Genomic DNA, 15,667 nt, shown 5'->3' with positions numbered 1-15,667 from the left:
CAGGAAATGCTGTTTGCTTTGGATTCTCCATGATGAAGGAGATGGCGAGCCACCTCTGAACCTGATCACCTCCTTAGCCTGAGCAGCTGCTCTAAGTTTTCACTGTGACACACGAGGAGGCCACGCCCTTTTCTTTCATCATCCACCTGAGTTCACCTGTGTGAAAGCACAGCACCAAACAGCTTAACTGATGTGTTTCATTCAGGAGCTCTTTGGAAGTGAACCTGACTGGACGCTGACCTGTTTACTAAAACTAACTGACTACAAACCAGAGGAAAGTTGAACCTGAGGAACCAACTAAAGAACTTCCAAACTCTTCAACATCCCAGAGACATTTTCCTGCATCATCAGGTGACTCCTTGTGATGAGGGAGCAGCCTAAAGTAGCTTTGATCACTTCAACATCAACACTGTGTTTGTGCTGTTTACACTTGTCTGTGACGCTCTGTGAAATATTCACTAGTGTTTTCTGATCACTTCATTCATATTTGATTTTAAAGAAGAAGTTTCGATACATTGAAGTTAAAGTTCTCTGTGGCTGCAGCTGCTCAGTGAGTCTCTTTCTCTCTTAAACCCTCAAACAAACTCAGACTCTGGTCCTGCTCACATTTAATATTCTGCAAACCTTCAGTGAGTTATGTTTGCATCTTGTGATCAATATTTGTATGTTCTGTATCACTTTGTGCTTTTTCCTTTTTCTGTCATGAAGACAGCTGAGACTGGTTGGAGTCTCCAGGTCCTGCTGACCTTTCACTTTATTTGATAAATGCTTTGTGAGGCATGGATGGGCCTCACTTTAGACCAGCTCACACAAGATACTTCACTAACAACCAGTAACTGCCTGAATTAACCAGGAATATCTGTGATACATGTAAAACTTTAGATTCTTAATCCATCATTGAAAAAGTATCAAACTGCTGTCATTAAACTAGAGCTGGGCGATAGAACGATAACGATATGTATTGCGAAATAACTTTTTCTCGATAGAAAAATTAAACTATTGTGATAGGCCTCATCTCTCTTGTCCTCTTAAAAAAAAAAAGAAGATCAGCCAATCCAAATTAAGTAGCGCAGAGCCGAAATAATCACAGCTGCAGCGTCACGTCACGTGACTTGTTACGTACAGCACAAGTGCCAAGGCGCACATGTGTATTTGTTTGGGAAGCAGCCAGCCGTGCCGCCCGGGTAATGGAGGAAATGAGTGTGCCAACTAGAGAAAAATCAACCGAGAGCGTGAGCGAAGGTTGCTGAAGAGAAAACAGATGATGGTTCCAATGCCGGAGAGACTGTCGAACGGAAGGGCCATAGAAGTTCCGTAGTGTGAAGGTATTTCGGCTATTTCAAGTCTGACAAAAAACAGAGTAGCGCGCACTGTAAATTGTGCCGAAAGCAAGTCTGGAAATACAATAAACCGGTGCATGCTCAATCTCTGACTGAATTCAATTCAATTCAATTCAATTTTATTTATATAGCGGCAAATCACAACAAAAGTCACCTCAAGGCGCTTCATAGGTACAGAGAAAAACCCAACAATCATATGACCCCCTATGAGCAAGCACTTTGGTGACAGTGGGGAGGAAAAGTTCCCTTTTAACAGGAAGAAACCTCCGGCAGAACCAGGCTCAGGGAGGGGCGGGGCCATCTGCTGCGACCGGTTGGGGTGAAAGAAGGAAAACAGGATAAAGACATGCTGTGGAAGAGAGACAGAGGTTAATAACAGATATGATTCAATGCAGAGAGGTCTATTAACACATACTGAGTGAGAAAGGTGACTGGAAAGGAAAAACTCAATGCATCATGGGAATCCCCGGCAGCCTACGTCTATTGCAGCATAACTAAGGGAGGATTCAGGGTCACCTGGTCCAGCCCTAACTATATGCTTTAGCAAAAAGGAAAGTTTTAAGCCTAATCTTGAAAGTAGAGATAGTGTCTGTCTCCCGAATCCAAACTGGAAGTTGGTTCCACAGAAGAGGGGCCTGAAAACTGAAGGCTCTGCCTCCCATTCTACTTTTAAATACTCTAGGAACAGCAAGTAGGCCTGCAGTGCGAGAGCGAAGTCCTCTAATAGGGTGATATGGTACTACAAGGTCATTAAGATAAGATGGGGCCTGATTATTTAAGACCTTGTATGTGAGGAGCAGGATTTTGAATTCAATTCTGGATTTAACAGGAAGCCAATGAAGGGAAGCCAAAACAGGAGAAATATGCTCTCTCTTTCTAGTCCCTGTCAGGACTCTTGCTGCAGCATTTTGGATTAGCTGAAGACTTTTCAGCGAGTTTTTAGGACATCCTGATAATAAAGAATTACAGTAGTCCAGCCTGGAAGTAATGAATGCATGAACTAGTTTTTAGGCGTCACTCTGAGACAGGATATTTCTAATTTTAGAGATGTTGCGCAAATGGAAGAAAGCAGTCTTACATATTTGTTTAATATGTGCATTGAAGGACATGTCCTGGTCAAAAATGACTCCAAGGTTCCTCACAGCATTACTGGAGGCCAAGGTAATGCCATCCAGAGTCAGAATCTGGTTAGATACCATATTTCTAAGGTTTTCAGGGCCGAGTACAATAACCTCAGTTTTATCTGAATTAAGAAGCAGAAAGTTAGCGGCCATCCAGCTCTTTATGTCTTTAAGACATTCCTGCAGTTTAACTAATTGGTGTGTGTTACCTGGCTTCATGGATAGATAGAGCTGCGTGTCATCTGCATAGCAGTGAAAATTTATGCTATGTCTTCTAATGATGCTGCCTAAGGGAAGCATGTATAATGTAAATAGAATTGGTCCTAGCACTGAACCCTGTGCAACACCATAATTGACCTTAGTGTGTGAAGAGGACTCTCCATTTACATGCACAAATTGGAGTCTATTAGATAGATATGATACAAACCACTGCAGTACAGTACCTTTAATACCTACAGCATGTTCTAATCGCTCTAATAGGATATTATGGTCAACAGTATCAAACGCAGCACTAAGGTCTAGCAGGACAAGCACAGAGATGAGTCCACTGTCATAGGCCATAAGAAGATCATTTGTAACCTTCACTAAAGCTGTTTCTGTGCTGTGATGAGCTCTGAAACCTGACTGAAACTCTTCAAATAAGCCATTCCTCTGCAGATGATCTGTTAGCTGTTTGACAACTACTCTTTCAAGGATTTTTGATATGAAAGGAAGGTTGGAGATTGGCCTGTACTTAGCTAAGACAGCTGGGTCTAGAGATGGCTTTTTGAGTAAAGGTTTAACTACAGCCACCTTGAAGGCCTGTGGTACATAGCCGATTATTAGAGATAGGTTGATCATATTTAAGATCGAAGAATTAATTAATGGCAGGACTTCTTTGAGCAGTTTTGTAGGAATGGGGTCTAAAAGACACGTTGATGGTTTGGAGGAAGTAATTATTGAAGTTAACTCAGAAAGATCAATTGGAGAAAAAGAGTCTAACTTAACATCGATGGTACTAAGAGTAGCTGTAGATAATATTACATCTGTGGGATGATTATTGGTAATTTTTTCTCTAATGATAAGAATTTTATTTGTGAAGAAGTTCATGAAATCATTACTAGTTAGCGTTAAAGGGATTGTTGGCTCAGTAGAGCTCTGACTTTTTGTCAGCCTGGCTACAGTGCTGAAGAGAAACCTGGGGTTCTTATTTTCTTCAATCAGTGATGAATAGTAAGATGTTCTGGCTTTGCGGAGGGCTTTCTTATAAAGCAGCAAACTATTTCTCCAGGCTAAATGATGATCCTCTAAATTTGTGACACGCCATTTCCTCTCCAGCTTACGAGTTATCTGCTTTAGGCTACGTGTTTGAGAATTATACCACGGAGTCAGGTACTTCGGATTTGAGACCTTAGTTTTCACAGGAGCTACAGTATCCAGAGTCGTACGTAGTGAGAAGGTAAAATTATTAACAAGATAATCGACCTCTGTTGGAGTAGCGTTCAGGTAGCTGCTCTGCTCTATGTTGGTACAGGGCATTGAAGATGATAACAGTGGGTGGATTATATTCTTAAACTTAGTTACAGCTCTTTCAGAAAGACATCTACTGTGATAAAGTCTACTCTCCACTGCTGTGTAATCAATTATTGTAAATGTAAATGTTATCAGGAAATGATCAGACAGCAGAGGGTTTTCAGGAAACACTGTTAAATGTTCAGTTTCTATGCCATATGTTAAAACAAGATCTAGAGTGTGATTAAAGTGGTGGGTGGGTTCTTTTACATTTTGAGAGAAGCCAATTGAGTCTAATAACAGATTAAATGCCATGTTGAGGCTGTCATTTTTAGCATCTACATGGATGTTAAAATCACCCACAATAATTATTTTATCTGAGCTGAGCACTAAATCAGATAAAAAGTCTGAGAAATCAGAGAGAAACTCTGTGTAAGGCCCAGGTGGACAATATATGATAACAAGTAAGACTGGTTTCTGAGTTTTACAGCTGGGGTGGACGAGGCTAAGCATCAGGCTTTCAAATGAATTAAAAGTCTGTCTTGGTCTTTCGTTAATTAATAGGCTGGTGTGAAAAATTGCTGCCACACCGCCCCCTCAGCCTGTGCTTCGAGGTTTCTGGTAGTTAGAATGACTCGGGGGTGCTGATTCATTTAAACTAACATAATCATCCTGCTGCAACCAGGTTTCTGTAAGGCAGAGTAAATCGATTTGTTGATCAATTTGAACTGAAAGCGCTAATTCGTCATTCGGCTTTTGTCAGACTAAAGTAACTGTTAAAACTGTTTGAAAAGCTAAGCTATACAACAAGGAGAGATTGAGAATTTCCTTTTAGTTCTCAGTTTATTTGATATTGACAAAAGTTAGTCAATTTTGTCTGTTCTTCTGCAAAACAAACTAAGATGTATTTTTAGAATTAATATTTTGTTTCTAAGTGGAATTGACAATTTAGTAGTCTGTTTTGTTTGTTCTATTTTGAAACTTAAACGCTTTAGCGGCTGCGTTTTGTGTAGTTTGCAATATTTGCCTTTATTTATCTGAAAAAGTCTCATGTTCCTTAAGTACATCTGCCCTGTTGAACTTATTATGGGAAATAAATATTTAAATCAAAACAAGCTGCTGATTATTTCACATTTTACTTGTGAGCAACGGCACATTTAAATCTTACAAATATAGTTATTTGGCTTATATCGTGATATATATCGTTATCGCCTGAAATGAAAAAAACATATCGTGATATGAAAAAATCTTATATCGCCCAGCTCTACATTAAACATGTTTTATATGAGCTTATTAAGCAATACTTTTATATCCATGTTTATGAATGACATACTAAGGAGGAGTAATGCTTTGTAAATGATGAAATCAGTATTAACTAATACCTCATCAATGCTTAAGTGTGTGTAGCTATTATAAAGTGTTAGCAGTAAAACACTAAATATCAACAATATAGAAACACACAGAGTGGAACAACAACATCTACACTTCATATCTTGTACAACAGCAGCTTCACCTGCTGCTCACATCACACACGTGGAAATCACACTTGTTCTACATCTGCAGGTGGAGACACAAAGTGATGAAGACTCTCTGCTGTCTGAAGTCTTCACTTGTTGCTCACTGTAGAGCTGCTAACATGATCATCATGCTCAGTAAAGTTCACTGCAGTCAAACACAGCTAACTGTGAAAATCTGTTTCCTGTCATTTAAAATGATTTTCAGTTTAATGACAACAAGAAACTGAAAGAGTCGATCAAATATAACAGCAGCAAAAACAAAACTGAAACATGATTCATTCTTGTTGAATCCTCACAATTCAAATATAAAACTGATGAAAAAGGAAGATCACCAGAATATTTAACATTTCAAATTGTAAATATAAAATAAAATTTGTCAAAATGTTTTTTATTTAAATTCCAATACTTCCTGATACAATCATGTGAAGAAGATTTCATTTACCTGAGCTGTGAGATATAAGGCAGACACTGCAGGAAACTCCTCACTTCACTCTCTTCATGTGAGCAGCCTGTCAGCTCCACTTGTTTCTTCTCTGGTTGGAGTCTCAGCACTTCCAGGAGGATGGAGGTCTTTCTCTCTGAGAGGTTTATGGACCAGACTGCAGGAGCTGACTGGAAAACTGACTGTAATGATGGAAGGACACTCAAGCCTGTTTTGGTCTCATAAGAGTACAAGTCCATGAGGAAGTCACACCATTTCTCTGTCAGAGGACTGTTTTTGTATCTGCACACTGATGATAACAGCTGCAGTATCTTCTCTCCTGTCTGCTGTTCTCTCTCTGCTGCTCCGATGATGAGATTCATCAAGAATTTATTTTGATCTGAGAGATTTTTTGATGACTGAAAGAAACTGTAGATTCCAAGATGTTATTTATAAATATTTAAAGTCAGTATTTTAATTCAGTGGCATAATTTCTGTAAGCATGACACATTTGAAGGTAAAGTCAGATGAAACATGTATGAGGTTATAAATAGATTAATATGCATACAAGCAGTATACCTGAGTGAGTGGATGTTGGGTAAACACAGTAAGAGAAACTTGCTGACAGATTGGTAAACAGAACTTCTGTGATCCCAGTGGAGGCAGACTTTAACCTTCTCAGCACTTTTCTGCAGAACTTTTCCAGCTCGGTCATAGAGTTGTGTTTGACTGTTTACTGAAAGGTGCAGCTGGTTTTCAGCAAAGCAAAGTAAGCTGATGTAATCCACCTCCACCTCACTGAGAAGACAAATGGTCCACAGCTGCCATGATAAGAAGTCAGTCCTACAATTGGAAATTCATTGAAGAGCTTCATATTAATTGACAAGTAATCAGATCGCAACAACTGCAAGAGTCTACATAGACAACTCTGCAACCGGTTCATCAAGTGTGCTGTTAACATGTACAGCCTAATGACTAATGCACAGAACTTTAGTTTACATTTTGCCCTTTTTGGTTACCCTTAGTTTGGCCACTGAATTAAAAGTCAGCAGAAAGCATTTTATCAGCTAAAGCTAGAAGAGCTTCAAGACAGTTTAAAGTATAAATTGCAGTGAATTCCCAATTTATATGTTGTACATAAGGTGTTGGGATTCTTGCTCCATCTCTTCTTTAGTTACATTAACATGTGTAAATGACCACGGCAGACCCAGGTGTACATTCATGGTTTGTTGCATCTTTATTCAACTACTTTTTCCACACACAGTTGCTGTACACTTACAATGGGCTGCAACTCTGCTGCTGCCAGCCACACACATCAACAACAACACCATGACAGGACCCTACACCACTCTTAAGCTGGCGAGGCGTAATTGCGATGGTGTTACAGATGCATCCACCTTCCCTGCTGCGGCACTGCTGCCACAACATTTTTCATCTATCAACAGATAGTTAGTGTTCCACTGAATTTGAAAAAGTATTCTTACTTCTGTAATCATTTCAAAGTTTTCCCATTTTTTTCTGCTCAGCTTAGGTTTTATTAGATCCAAATTGTTTGCCTGTTTTAGTTTAGTGTTTGTTATTAAGTGTTGTTTTTTTTCATTTAATAATTGAATACAATGATAATTCTGGGATATTCATCTTGTTAATTAGGTTGCCCGGCCTCATGTGACATCCAACAGAATACCTCTGACCTATCATGTTTTGGTCCATCCAAAATCACAACAACAATTTGACCAAAGCTTTGTTTTGATAGCATCAGTGAAGCATGGTGGTGCCACCATAATGGTTGCTACAAGTGAGAATGCTGTAATTAAAAAAATCATGAATGTGTGAGTTTATCAAGAGAAAAGGGAAAGGCTCAGATACACATGTATCTTTTAAATGGAGAGTAAGTGTACTTTGATTTACAAACATGTAAATTACAAACATGTAAACTATATGTTCTTACTTACCTTTGTAGTTTGCTCAGACATCCTAGTAATGGTCTCACTCCTTGTTTTGATACTGTTGTATCCTCCAGGTTCAGCTGTATTTTCCTCTCCTTACTCTGGCTGATTATATAGGACACGGCATAGCATTGCTGAGGATTGAGAGTCTCCCCACTCAGATCAAGAGAGTAGTCCAGTTTATCCAGAAGATAAACACAGGCTTCAGCAGACTGAGACTCATAGAGACACTGACATAAGAACAGCAAGTCTATTTCACAGTCCTCAGTGTCACTACAATCTACAAAGGTGGTCACCAAGTGTTTGAAGAACCAGCCAGATGTTTCTCTGAGATGCTGAGAAGTAAACAGAAATTGTAACAAGTCCATGTTCTTCTCATTTAACAGTCCACACAAAAAAGGAACCAAATGTTTCATGTGTTTGATGTCGTCAGTGAGACACTGTTGAACAACACTCCTGATCCTTTCTGGATCCTTCAGGAGCCACAGAGCTGCAAAAACCTCCTGAATTGTGTAGTGGAGAAAAGCACACAAGGGTTTCTTTTGAACGGGACCGGCTTGAATTAGAAGTTTGTTCATAAAGCCCAAATTAGCACACCTGTCAATCTGGGTTAGTGATGTCAGGTTCACATTTTTTCCTTTTGTTGCATAAAAAGCAGCTTCAGCTAAAGATAGTATTGCATTGCACTGGACGGCTTCATTTTCAGATGTCTTTCCAACATTTCTCTGATTGCAGAAATGGAGGATATTGAGGTATATTTCGGTAACTGTGCAGGGATGCGGACAGAAAACTGTGCCTTCAAAACTAAAGCAGGCAACCACCATCAGGGCGTACATGGGGACATGGCACAGAGAGAACAACTCCAAGTTACACAAAACTTTGCTGAAGTGTTCCTCACTCAGATTCTTGGATAAGTACTCTCTGATGCCCTGTTCACTGAAGCCTTTCACTTCCACTCTGAGACAGTCCCAATCTAACAGGAAGTCTGCTGACTCCACCTCTGGTCTGCAGGTGATGATGATCTTTGCTTCAGGTAGAAGAGTCTTCTGTATGAGCTCCAGCACTACAGACTGGGTTGATGAAGAGGGGACATCTGCCACTCCATCAAAAATTATAGTAACACTGTCAGCATTATTCTTTAAATCCTCTAAGACTTTGTCTTTGCCTTCATCTGGTTCACTGAACTTACAGAAGAGAAGATCCTTCAGTTTATGGACCTCTGTGATGTTGGGTGTTTCTCTCATATCAAAGTAGAACATGTAATCTATATCCTTGTTGTCTTTCTCTGACCACAGTTTCAACATCTGATGGACCACAGCCGTTTTCCCAATTCCAGGTTTTCCTACCAAAAGGATTTTTCTTTCATACGTTTTCAGCAGTTCACTGGGGGAAGTTTCCTGTTTGTCCTCAGGTATGTGGGCCTTTAGTTTTTTAGTACGAACCTTCCTGCTTTTCTTGATCTTTGATTTTTTTATTTTGGATGCTGAAGCCTGTCCTTGTGTGTCTAACACAAGTGACGAGTACGACAAAGATGTCTCCTTGTTGAACAGGACTGCTTTACTTTGGGTCCATGATCTTTCTGAAATCTTCTGAGCTTTGGATTTCAGCTTTTGCTGGTATCTGTGGCACGGGCTGGGCCCTGAAAGAAAGGAGAAATGAATTAAAAAGTAATTTAGTGATTTAACTCATGTGTCACTGAGCAATACTGCATTATAAATGAGTGTGATCACATGAAATCATGCAACAGACTTCAGTTTGTTTAAAAATACCTTGTAAATACGTTACATCCATGTTGGTGTCCTCCTTGAAGGAAAAGCAGCTGATCCAGTAGCTCAGGTCAAATTTGTCTCGTGAAGAGGAATTTGAATCTGTATTTTCCAGAAAAGATGGTGGCCTTTCTGTGGATCTCTTTCTTGTTATGTCAATAATCCTAAGAAACTCATAGCAAGCTGCTTCCCCCCCTTTTATTACAGTGTCCACAATTCCTCTATTTTTGTCAAAGTCGTCCCTCTCTGTGTTTATTTTACTGACTTCTTCCTCTGAGAAAACTCCTCTCTGGTACAGATTCTCCACAATCACAGTAGTGAGCCCCTTTAATGTTCTCACCAGGTTGGTTCTGGCCCTCCTGACGTACTCCACTGCTGACTGAGAAGAACAAGCCATCTTTCCTTTATTTCCTGGATTTCAGTAGTTTCTGTTCAAGCAAAATATGAATTTAAACAAAATGTATTTCATTTCAAAGATTCTGACTATGGAATATAAAGTATGCTAAAAGAAACAGACTTGATCACATTGTCTCCACCCAACACTTATTTATCTTACATTGATGTTGCCACTGATCACATCCTGTGTCAAACAAGCTGGTTAAAAGGGGAGGGACTAAAACTGTATTTAAAACAAAGAGACACACACCTGGTTTATTTTAAATTATTTTTTTAAATTAAGGACAAAAGTTGAATTTTCTTTTCCACACTTTTATTTCTTGCTTATGCCACTGTGTTTTATTTTTGATCTTGCTCTTAATCCTAGCATTGCTAGGCTTTGTTTTAAACTGATGTGTCAAGTGTAGTGATAATTTATCCTCAGTCTTTGACTTTTAGTTTTTTTTAACCTTCTCCCCTTTTTCTGTCTATTGATTTCATTTTCTTGTCCTCTTGTTTTTGTTTTCAAAGAAACTTGTAACTCTGGTTTTGATTAGTGCTATGCATTTTCTCGTTTCCTCACTACTTACTCAACACACAGCAAGTCTTAGTGATTTGTGTATTAATCTCTTTAAATGTACATGTGTCATATGCTCTTGTCAATGCGTATTTATTAGTTAATTCATTTATTTATTATACCAGTAGTCCCCAACCTTTTTTGCGCCATGGTGCGGTTTAATGTCAGACAATATTTCAACGGACCGGCAGGTAAATACAACAAAATAAAATGATTTGACCAAGACAAAAACTCTGGTATTTTGTAAATATAATATTAAACGCGAATTCAATGTGTAATTGTGTAACTTTATTAACAGCGTCCTCCAGAAATGCTCCAACAACATTGAGAGTAACATCCTCCTCTCTGCCTCTTAGTGCTCTCTGGTTGCTATGGTAACACGTAAATATTTCTTTCAAAATAAGACACACAACAACAAAACAAATATATATTTTCTTGTACTTTTATAACTTACCACAACACTCAATGAGAGCCCTGTTCTTGTTTCTCTGCAGCGAGTTGGTCCCACCTGGGCGAAGTGTGTTGCTTATGCTCAGTCTGCTCCTCAATTTTGTTTTCATAGCTTCTTCACACAGATATGATTTTTGACATGGCAAGAGGGTTTTTAGTGCTGTTGTGGCAATCTCGGGGTGTTCTGCCATTATTTTTATCCAGAATATCCAGATTATTATCCAGAATGTCTTGAACATACTTTAAGGCCGCCGTCATTTGTGATTTCCAACAGTTGATCCTCTCCCTTTAACAGCGGGGGCGTTGCGTCCTCCACAGACAGCTAGTGTGTGGGGGTATGTATATGCGTGTTCCAAAGAAATACCCGCGGTGAAACACAGCCCCAGGTGAGAAGAGACGATAAGAGTGGAGATTGGTGGTACTAAGTATGTTGGGTTTGGGTGAGGGGGCACACAGTCGTAACAATATTGTTTGGGGTTTTTTCATTGTTTTTTTTTTCATTTGTTATTTACAAGTACAAGAAAGGCATAGTAGAACAAAGAAGGCAATGTCACGCACTACACCGTGGGAGTAGAAAAATAAGGCTCACAGAGGTGCAACGCCAAGACGTACAGCAACACCCTCGTGGACCTCGTCACGTTTGGCTCCGCTACTGTGACCGGACACGTTTCGCCATCGAGGGATAGCGGTCCGCCGAGAAGAAGAGGACTCAATAGCCCGTATCCTTGCCCGGGAAGAGCACTACTACGAGCATGAGGATGCGGAGAGATACGACAAGGCGGACCTTGCCGGGCAAAGTGGCCTTGTGCGTGTGCAGGCCCCGCAAGGCGAGGACTACGAAACGCCATCGCAACATTGCCAGGGTGAAGGCTCGAAAGGCCAGTTGAAAGAGGAACCCGAGCGTGAGGTCGCGGAGCTCTAGGTGTTGTTGACGGTGATTGCCCTGAAGACGGCAGCCGGTTTGATCGTGACTGTAATTGCGGCCAACATGGCGCGGACAATTACGACGAAGCTGTAGGCATTCGACATGAAAGCTACGCCGAGGACTATCGCGAACACGACGGCAGCGGAGAGCACGAGGGTACCGACGACTACAAAGAGGGGGACGAGGATGACTATGACGAAGAGGAGGACACCAACAGCGAGGACAACGACCACCACCACCACGATGACGAGCACCACGACCAACCTCGTTCGGAGCTGCGAGGAGGGAAACACTGAAAAGGTTGTGGCTGCGGCGCGAGACGAAGCGTCCTCGTTCATGGCATACTTTCCACCATAGTTAGAGGACTTGGTGATCGCAATGACCAACCTGGAAGCATTCAGGTTGTTTTGGGGTTTTTTGTTTTTTTAACAACTCTGTCTCCTCCATTTCTGAAAGGTCTCGGCTTTCCCTTCTTACTCCCTCTGTCGTTACCAGGGAGATGTCCGTTCAGACAGTACATCCCCCAGCAAACCGGCGAGGTACGGAATCAAGATATGGGTGGCTTGCAGTGCCCGTTCCAGCTACACGTGGTAAATGCAAGTGTACACCGGCAAACCCGACAAGCGAGGTCCTCCCGAAAAGAACCTGGCCGCTCGAGTGGTCCTGCACATTACAGAGGGACTGACGCCCCCGCGCAACGTTACCTGCAACAACTTCTTCACGTCTCGCAGACTCGCCGACAGGCTCTTTTGAGAAAGAAGCCACACATACAAACAGATCCGAGATCCCCGGAGAGCTGCTCTCCTTCAAGGACAAAGCCGTGGGCTCCACCAAGATCGTGTTGTTAGACCCCGGCTCTGCCGCTCCCTCCATGTCCTTCTCCCCCTCCTTGCCCGACTCGTGCTGTCCTACGTGGCCAAGAAAAACAAGAACGTACTGCTCCTCACCACCTGCTCTCGCTACACCAACAACATCAACACCACCACCACCGTCACTGTCCTCGCGCAGGAAGGCGCAAAAAGAAAACCTCCCATGGTGCTACATTATAATCGCACCAAGGGAGGCGTCGACAACCTGGACAAAGTGGCAGGCACGTACAGCTGCAGGAGAAAGACTCGCCGGTGGCCCGTGGCTCTTTTCCACAACATGGTGGACGTGGCAGCCTTCGTGATCTGGAGGGAAATTCGCCCCGAGTGGATGGCGGGAAAGCTCAACAAACGAAGGCTCTTTCTCGAGCGACTGGGCACAGGAGTCGTTCGGGTCATTGCCTCACTGGAGAGGCGGTCGCTGCATATTATGCAGAGTGGGCTTGGTGCGTGGGAATCACCTGTCACGATAAATCCATATTTCAAGTAGATCTTTTGGTATTGTCTTTTAAATGAAGCTTTATTTTTCTTAGTGGCTGTCATAGACTCTTCTTTTGTCTCCTCACTGGGACTTTTTCCCTTTGCAAAGAAACCTTCCAAAGACGTCTGTTTTTTACTCATTTTGCTAGCTTGTAAGTTTTATATTAGCGTTAATTAATGTATCTTGACATGGGTCAAGAGTGAGTCATAGACGGAAGTAACTGAGAGAATTCAGTCATTTTCAAAATAAAACACTGTTGAGAGTTGGATAACAAATAAAACGGAAATAATGTAAGTTATTATTTTTTTCTTTGTGGCCGGATACGAGCCTCAGCTCTCGCGGCCCGGTAGCAAACGACTCACGGACCGGTACCAGTTTACGGCCCGGGGGTTGGGGACCACTGTGTTATACAATAGCTCAGACATCGTTTAGGAAGACCTCCGCACATGTTGGAAATTTACTCCAAATTCATGTTATATTTTTTTATAAACCACATTCATCTCACCTCTAATTTTTAAACCTTTCATGCTTTAAGCTGAGTTTATATCAACTCCAAACCTTGGAACGCACAACTGGGAGATTTTGAGACAAAACAGTGGAGCTGCTCTTCCTTCTTTTTTGTTTTGCTTCTTTATGGTTATTAACCTGCCAGCATGTGCATGTTTCCAGAGGAGAGGGCATGCATGTTCTCTAACTACAGACTACTGATCCAAAAACAGGCTTTACTGAATTGGATATACTTTTTAAAGTAGTGTTGTTTCATTGAGCTGCATTAAATACAATAATCTATGTGTATTCTTTTTCATGTAGGTCTACTCTAGTAAAAACAAGATTCTTGTCTGTATATGTAATATATACAACCACATTCATGGTATTGGACATCTAGGCTGGAATTTTAAATTCTGACATTTTGATCTAAAATGCAGAAATTAAAAAAAATAGATTTTAAAAATCTAAAAATCCTTTGAAATCCTGTATTCAAAGCTTTTTCAGCTTACCATTGACCAAGTAAAAGTGAAGATGGTTGTGTCCAACCAGAAGGCTCCCAGGTCCTCATATTTGCACATCACATTTTTTTTCTGAAAACAAATGATAAACAAATTTAACAAAAATGAAGGACAAACATCATAATGCATAGCTTCCACTGTGTGACCAAAAACCAAACAGCAGATAAGCTTTAGTGCAAAGGTTATAAATGACTAGATTTGTTGTGTCACCTGCAAAATTATAAAATTAAGCATTTGCAGAAATGGTTACCATGTAGCACCATGGTATACCACGAGGCCTGCTTCTAACAGCTTGGATGAGTTTACGGACACTGTCACCTCCTATATCCACTTCTGCATTGTGCCAGGGTGAGTTATAATAATGGCAAACCTTAGTTTACTCCTAAACTCAAACAGCTGTGGTTAGAAATGAGAAAGGCGTTTAGAAGCGGAGACAGGGACTGCTACAGAGAAGCCAAGTACAGTAGAAGTAAAGAAGTGGACATTGCTAAACATCAGCACTCTGAGAAGATGCAGCAGCAGATCTCAGAGAATGACTCAAATTTTAGGAGGATTACTAACTACAAGCCCCCACTCCACTGACGACTTGCTCTTGGCCAACACCCTCAATGACTTTTACTGCCGTTTTATGAGCCATCAAGCAGCCTTTGCACCTCCACCAGCCCCAACAATACAGAAACCTTGGACACTCATCCGCCCACCTCCCTTTCTCCCCAACCACAGAGCCATCACCAACATCAAAGAGTTCACCCACAACACCCCCTCCTCACCCCACACCTATGAGGATTTCACACCACCTTCTCCCACTACAACCCTTCATTTTCATGAAGCAGATGTGAGGAAGCATTTTAAGGCTACGTCCACACTAATTAGTTTTCGTTTGGAAACGCATCTTTCTCTCTCCGTTTTGGCCTTTCATCCACATTGAGACTGCGTTTTCGGTCAAGGAAAACGCAGTTTTTTCAAAACACTCTCCAAAGCGGATACATTAGAATTTCGTATCGCGGTGTGGACAGCGAACCCAGAGCCTTTTTGAAAATGATGACACATTTTAGTCATGTGATGCAGTTATGTGACCAATTAAACTAAGATAGCGGAGAGCATTACACTGAAGTTGTTTTGTTTGCTCTTAATTTTGACAGCCCTATTAAAGATTAATATCAGTTTGTACATGCTCCAGAATTCTCAGTCGCTTTTACAACTTTGCACTTTTGTGGTACTCGCAGCAACAACTCCACATTATTGTTAGTCCATTTAAAAAACTCAGTGCTTTTCCAAAACATTTTGCCGCAACCTTTCAAAGAGCCGGAAAGTAAATAAACGATAGACAGAAATGAGGCAGGTCGAATCGTCTTGCGTTTCACGCATGCACAGTACTGGAACG

At 41.1% G+C, this 15,667-nt stretch overlaps 2 protein-coding genes across 22 annotated transcripts in view; both read right to left on the bottom strand.

Moving 5' to 3' along the window:
- Positions 1 to 15,667, bottom strand: part of LOC100701774 (NLR family CARD domain-containing protein 3) — a 78,788-nt gene that overhangs the window by 40,800 nt on the left and 22,321 nt on the right. The gene's annotated exons all lie outside the window — the stretch shown is intronic.
- Positions 1 to 15,667, bottom strand: part of LOC102081515 (uncharacterized) — a 43,956-nt gene that overhangs the window by 19,993 nt on the left and 8,296 nt on the right. For 19 of the 20 annotated variants that reach the window (XM_025903320.1, XM_025903321.1, XM_025903336.1 and 16 more), the window contains exons 2-5: positions 14,275 to 14,355; positions 9,606 to 9,981; positions 7,843 to 9,475; positions 6,470 to 6,733 (exon numbers count right to left, since the gene is read on the bottom strand). In XM_025903320.1, the coding sequence (XP_025759105.1) occupies positions 6,470 to 6,733; positions 7,843 to 9,475; positions 9,606 to 9,981; positions 14,275 to 14,355 (2,354 nt within the window). Of the gene's footprint in view, positions 1 to 6,469; positions 6,734 to 7,842; positions 9,476 to 9,605; positions 10,031 to 14,274; positions 14,356 to 15,667 lie in introns of all 20 variants that reach the window. The other variant, XM_025903322.1, reaches the window with a different exon arrangement.

The sequence above is a fragment of the Oreochromis niloticus genome, linkage group LG23 (genome assembly GCF_001858045.2).
Source record: "Oreochromis niloticus isolate F11D_XX linkage group LG23, O_niloticus_UMD_NMBU, whole genome shotgun sequence".
NCBI lineage: Eukaryota > Metazoa > Chordata > Actinopteri > Cichliformes > Cichlidae > Oreochromis > Oreochromis niloticus.
Note: the sequence above shows the minus strand (reverse complement) of the source record. Positions and strands in the feature narration are given on the sequence as shown.